Source organism: Plasmodium gallinaceum (genome assembly GCF_900005855.1).
Source record: "Plasmodium gallinaceum strain 8A genome assembly, contig: PGAL8A_v1_82, whole genome shotgun sequence".
NCBI lineage: Eukaryota > Apicomplexa > Aconoidasida > Haemosporida > Plasmodiidae > Plasmodium > Plasmodium gallinaceum.
This window is the reverse complement of record NW_021628245.1, coordinates 3,849-10,977: the sequence shown is the minus strand read 5'-3', so window position 1 is coordinate 10,977 and position 7,129 is coordinate 3,849. Positions and strand designations below refer to the sequence as shown.

At 23.1% G+C, this 7,129-nt stretch overlaps 1 protein-coding gene across 1 annotated transcript; it reads left to right on the top strand.

Annotated features, from left to right (window-relative positions):
• Window positions 1-2,004: 2,004 nt before the first annotated feature.
• Window positions 2,005-6,851, top strand: PGAL8A_00269100 (surface-associated interspersed protein (SURFIN); the record flags this gene model as incomplete). The annotated part of the gene is made up of 2 exons (XM_028671669.1): window positions 2,005-4,035; window positions 4,161-6,851. The coding sequence occupies 2 exons, from the start codon at window positions 2,005-2,007 to the stop codon at window positions 6,849-6,851; spliced, it is 4,722 nt and encodes a 1,573-aa protein (XP_028528298.1).
• Between the last annotated feature and the right edge of the window lie 278 nt (window positions 6,852-7,129).

Here is a 7,129-nt window from a genome sequence, read left to right as displayed (position 1 = left end):
AATATAGATAGGTCTTTAAAAATATAAGAATATATTACACATTAAATAAATTTAATTATTTTATGTTTTTAAAACTATAATTATATGAATATATTTTAAATATATAAAAATTAACCTTTTATTTTTTTTTTTATATTAAAATGGTATTAAGTATTGTTTATAAATATAATTCACATGTGTAAATTATAAAAAAATGAATGAATTGCAATTTTTTTTGAAATTTGTTTTACCATATATTTTAATATAAATCGTAGTTAGAATGAGAAAAAAAGGAATCATAATATTTTTATTTTTTCTTTATAAGGTTAATTATAAGAATACCTTTTCTGAGTTAATCTCATATATTTTGAGATTTACGTTATTATTTTTTCAGAAAAATATAAAAATTCTCATTTTATACTTTCATAAATTAATGGACCAGTTTTTATTTTTTATAAAAATTATTAATATTTTAATTCATTTTACACTATTTATTAAAATTTATCTATTTATATATTAAATGAATAATTAAAAAAGTATAAATTTGAATTTAAGAACTTAAATGTTCTAAATAGCTAATAAAATATATAACTAACACTTTTTAAATTTTAATATGGTAAAAGTGTACTATGTACAGAGATTGCCACTGCATGCAAACACATTCAAAAGGTGCGTATATAATATGATTTTAAAGGTACATGCACAAAAATATTCATAATCAAATAGTTATAATAGAGTGTAGGTATATTTGTTTATTTTTAAAAAAAAAAATTATTTTTTTTTTAGAGTAAAACCATAAGAAAACAAAATAACTTATATTTTAATTTAACATTAATGTATTAATAATTTAAGTTTTAAAAATAGTAGATAATAGTTTTTTTATTAGCAATAAAAATTTTGATTAAAAGATATAAATTTTTTTTATTATATTTGATTTTATATAGTATAATTATATAAAAGTTATATGATTATCTATATGTTACTTTGCAATAAATAAAACAAAAGGAATTTTTCATTTAAGCTTTTTGCTATTTTTAATGTTTAGGGAGCTATAAAAAAAGTAAAATTACAAATTGATTAATCACAATCTAAAAAAAGTGTAAATCTTAAAATAAAAAATAGAGATAAAAGAGAGAAAAGAAATGAAAAAACTAGAGAAAACAGTTTTTAAAATAATTGAATTAAAACTAAATAACTCATATAAATAATCCTTAAACAATTACAAAAAATTCAACCATAATTACACTAGTTTTCTTATATATTTTTTTAGCCTAAAACAATTAAGTTTAAAATTTTTTATTCCTTATTTATTTAATGATTATTAACTAAAATTAATTTAAATCTTCCTAATAAATTCGTTAGAAAAAAAAATTTTTTTTAGTAATAAATAATGACACTTATTTAGAAATTATTTTAAAAAAAAAAAATTGAAATATTAATTGTTCTACACTATAAATTAAAAATATTTTATTCAATAATGTAAAATAAAAAAAAAAATATGTTACATTTATAAGTGGAAAGCTTTTATAATATTTTTTTTCTCTCTTAATTTTTTAATTTTAATTATATCACCTTGTAAATTTAAATATCATTGCATTTTTTTACTTAATTATATATATTAGTTTTATCTAAAAATAACTACTTATTATAAAATACATTAGGTGAAAATTAAAAGCTTGCTTGCATTAAAAAATACTTATTTTTATTTTGGAAATACAGAAACTTTACAACCTATTAATGTATTAAATAATATGATGAAATCCTATTAAAAAGGAAATTTAATTAAAAATTTAATTAATTTAATTAATATGCAATAATATGTGGAATTCAGTGTTATAGTGTAAATAAAGAATTGTTCATTTTTTATTAATATGACCTTTATATTGCCTTAATTTTAATATTTATGTAATTCTAACATGAAATATTCAATTAATGACAATATAAATATATATGTTGTAGTTTTTTAAAATTATTTATTAAAAAAAAATAATAGAACATGCCAAGATAATTACAATTAAATATATAATGGATACAGAAAAAGAACCAATTAGAAGAAAACGTAGAGACCTAACATCTGGTGCATTAGGACGATATCATCTCAGAAATTGGAGGCAAACATTCTATAAAACTGTTGACTCAAAAATTCTCCAAATTCAAAGGGCAAAGTCTCCAAAAATGAAAAAGAGACTCTGTAGATATTTCAATTATTGGCTTGATGAAAGAAGGGATTATTTCACAACAAATTTAAGAAAACCATACCGTTTATTGGGAAATATTAATAATCTTTGGGCAGAAAATCAGGATTATGTAGTTAATAAATTAAAATCATCAATCAATGATTCATGTCAAAGGAGAGAGAATAAGGATAAGAAAGATGTAAGAGATAAAAAAAAAGTTATGGAAGATTTTTGTGAGGATAAAGAGGAACATTTACAAGAATTAAATGAAAATATAACAGAAGAGAAATGTACAAAATACAATAATTGGTTAGATGAGAAAAAAAAATTTTTTGAAAGTAAAAAATGGATTAATGAACAAATGACATTTGATGAAAATTTAGAAATTTCTGAAAACTGTACACTTAATAATATGAATACGTTTGTTACTAGTTCAGAATGTTCAAGAATCAATAAAAAAGAAAACGATTCTTGTGATTCTAAAATATCAGAAAAATGTAATCAATCTCAACGTTTAACTCCTGGTAGTTCATCTGGTAATGTATCTGATCACTCTACAATCGAAACTACTACAAAAAAACCAAATGATACTACTAATTTATCTACCACTACAATAAACTCCACAACTACAACTGAAATTACATCAAATACTTCAATTGAATCTACTACCTCAACACCAGGATCTACACAAAAGTTAACATCAACTATTGTGTCTATACAATCAGATCCAAATTTACCTATACCTGCACCTCTAAAGGCAAGTGAACCTGAAATCTCACAAAGAGATGTGTCTCCTACTACTCCAACACCAATATCTACACCAAAGTTAGCATCAACTACTATGTCTACACATTTAGATGAAGATTTACCTATAGCTTTACCTGTAAAGGCAATGAATCCTATAGAAAAACAAGTTATAAATGATAATATTCCAACATCTAGAAATGATGTCATATCTCCATCTGTTAACGCTTCAAGTGAATCTTCAATTTCTCCTACATTTGGATCTATAAATACAAATATATCTGGAAATTCACAAACAGAATTGTCTCCAACTACTTTAACATCTGCACCTAACATTACTTTACCATCTACTGCCACTCCAACAAATATAATTACAACTATTCAAGCACCTAAAACTAATTCCACATCATCATCTTCTAACACCACTTTAAATATACCGTCAATTTCTCCTACATCTGCAAACGTAAATAAAACTCAACCAACAACTATATTTGAAACTACTATATCAACTGGAAATACATCCACATCTACATCTACTACCATAGCTGCGAATATATCTGCAAATTTATCTATAAGTACATACACAAATACAAATACATCTTCAAATTTACCTACACGTACGTCTACAAATTCAAGTATATCTACAACTAAATCAACTATATCTAGTACTATTCTTACACCAAAAACTAAACTACAAACAAAAAATATATCTACTCATGCAGTTAAATCCATAAATGAAACTACATCTAAAAATACAACTAAGATTATTTCAAGTAATAAAATATACAATTCTACTTTTTTCATTGATAATTCTACGTTTAGTTCTTCCATGAATACTTCTCTTACATATAAAAATTATTATGTAAATGGAAACCACTCTAATGATAATATACCAAATATTGCATCTAATAACATTCTAACTACTACTCCACTACCTGCCCTGAATGCTACTACAAATGTAACATCTAATAACATTCTAACTACTACTCCGATACCTACCCAAAATACTACTCCAAATGTAACATCTGATAATCCTGATACTCCCATATGTACATTAAATTTCCCTGTGTTGATTGCCCTTTCATTGGGTGCATCACTTTTATTAATTATTTTCCTTTTCGCCATTCTTTATAAGGTAAGATAAAATTATTATATATATATATATTACTGCATTCCTTTTAATTATTTTTCTTATAGATTATCTTATTATCATTAAAAATTTATATATTATATACTTAAAATTTTCTATTTATGTAATAGCATAGACCTACTAGATTTTTACCTGGTAGTAAAGGATCAAAGAAAAAGAAAAAGCATGTAAAGAAGAAAAATCATAAAGAAAGTTCAATAAGTTATATAGGGACGCCTTTAGATATTCCATATGAATTACTAGAAAGTAATATTCAACTCAATAATGTATGTAACAAAACCAATAATTCATTATGCAGTATTGTATTTGAAAATGACATAAGTAACGCACTTACAGAAAAATCAGAAGAAAATGAAATAAATATAAAAACAATAGGTGATATTGCGGTAACAAGAGAAAAATTAAAGTGGAAGATTATATTAAAAACATATATGATAGTTATAGACGAATGTAAAAAGGAGGAATGGGAAAAGAACAGGAGAATATTTTTTGAAATTTGTTTGGAAGTATTAAAAAAAGAAGGCATATATTCAGATGTAACAATTGATATGGAGAAAAAAGATAATATTACTATTATGTTAGAAAAAAGAAAGTTTCTGTGGGAACAATATATAAAAGGACATGGGAAGATATTAGAAAAATGTAAAAAGGATATGTGGTTTGAAAATTTGAAGAGGGAATGGAAAGAAGAGGAAGATAACTATTCAGAAATAATAAAAGAAGAAAGGATAATAAAAAGTACAGAAAATGATTTAAATAATCCTTTGGAAAAACAAAAAATAATATGGAGGAATTGGTTAAAAAAGCATATAACGTGGTTGCATGATTCTGATTACCAAAAATTGTTTGATGAATTATTAGAAACGTATAAAATAGAAGAAGAAGAAGAAGAGGAAGAAAAAAAAGAAAAAGAAAAAGAAAAAGAAAAAGAAAAAGAAAATATAGGATCATATAGTGAAGAAGGAAATATTAATATGGAAAGAGAAAAAAAATCAGATAAAGATTCGAAGAAAAATAATTTAAAATTGAAATTATGGATTAATATGCATATGATGGCATTAGAGGAGTATAAAAAAGAGGAGAGGATGATGAACAGAAATAAGTTTCTTAAAAAATGCATTGAAGAATTAAAAACAACGATAAATCCAGAAGATATATTGGAAATAGAAAAAGAAATAAGAGAAGATATTACATTAGAAAATAAAAAAGAAGAATTAGAAAAATTAATAAGAGAAAATTGGTTTATTGAATTGAAAATAGATTGGAATAACAGAAAAAAAAAATATATGGAAGAGTTAAGCAAAAAAGTCTTTCCAGAAAATAATGAAGAAATAATTAAAAATTTTATGATATATGAGCAAGGAATTATATGGAAGAAATATTGGGTAGAAATGAATAAGAAATGGATAGAAAATGAAACCATGAAAAAATGGCTTGTAAATTTGATAGAAGAAAATGAAATTGAAGATGAAAACAAAGTGAAAATAAAAGAAATAAAAGATGAACTTGAAGAATATAAAGAAGAAACAAATACAAACAAAAAAGGAGGAAAAGTAAAAGAAAAAAAAATGAAGGACGAAGAGGTACAAATGGAAAATAAGAAAAATTTTAAGACATTGAAAAAAAAACCAAAGTGGAAAACTATGGTAGAAATACACATGATTATAATGGAAGATTGTATACAAAAAGAGTGGGAATTGAACAGAGAAAATTTTTTGAAAATTTGTTTGGATGAATGGAAATGTGGTGAAAGATCATATGGAAATATAATAGGAACAAAAAGTATAATGAATTTAGAAGAAAGTAGTATTATTGAATTAGAAAGACAAAAAATGTTTTCTAGGAAATTGACAGAAAGACATAAGAAGATGTTAGAAAAATGGAGAAAAGAACGATGGTTTAATAGTTTAAAGGAGGAATGGAAAAATGAAAAAAATATACATGTAGAAACAATAAATGAAAAAAAATCCAATGAAGGAACAAATAACATAGAGAAAAATATTGTATTAGAGAAGAAAAATGAAATATGGAATCAATGGATAAACAAACAAAGAAGATTATTTGCACAACATGAGAAGGAAGCATTGTTTAATAAGCTGTTAGACGAGTATAATGAGGAAGAATATAAGTATGAAAGAGCAGATGAGCAAACAAAAGAAAAAAAAAATAATATAGATAACATGGAAAGAGATCCAAAAACAGTTGATATAAAAGATGACGTTAGTGGAAAGATAGAGAGGGTAAATTTGATATCTAAATTGTGGATTGAAATATATATGATGATATTGGATCAGTGCAAGAAAGAAGAAATAGAATATATGAAAAAAGAATTTCTCAAAACATATATAGAAGGAAAAAATGGCTATAAAGGGTTAAATGAACATGGAATTACAAAAAAAGGAATAAATGATGAAGAAAAAGAAGGAATTATAAATGATATGATAGAGAAAAAGAAAGAAAAATGGGAATCCTGGAAACGAGAGGAATGGTTTCAAGAATTGAAGTTAAACTGGTATAAAACAGGACATACAAATGATATAGAAGAATCAAAAATATTAGGTGATACAAAAGTAGAAATTAAAAACTTTGTATTTGAAAGACAAGTATCTGAGAGACAATGGCTAGAAAAACAGAGAAAATTTTTAAAAAAATGGAATAAACAAAAATTAAAAAAATCTATGAAAAATAAATATAAAGATGAACAAATAGAAGAAAAAAATAAAGAAAATGAAGAAAATGAAGAGAATGAAGAAGATGAAGAAAATGTTCTAAAAGATAATTGGGATATTACCATATTATAAATCTTAGTAAAATACATGCTCTGCATGTGTTTGTTTAATAGACTAGTACTCTTATTATACATATGGATTAATATATTATTAATACTCTATAATTTAATATCTTGTGTTATCCAAGCAATCATAGAAATATAATCGTACATATTTTATATTTCTAAAAAATAAAATTAATTTTTTTTTCTTTTTTTATAGATGCTTTCATTAATTATATTTTTTTTAAAAAAATTTAAATTAAAAAAAAAAAAATAATCGAAAAATAATTTAATTTACATAGAAACATA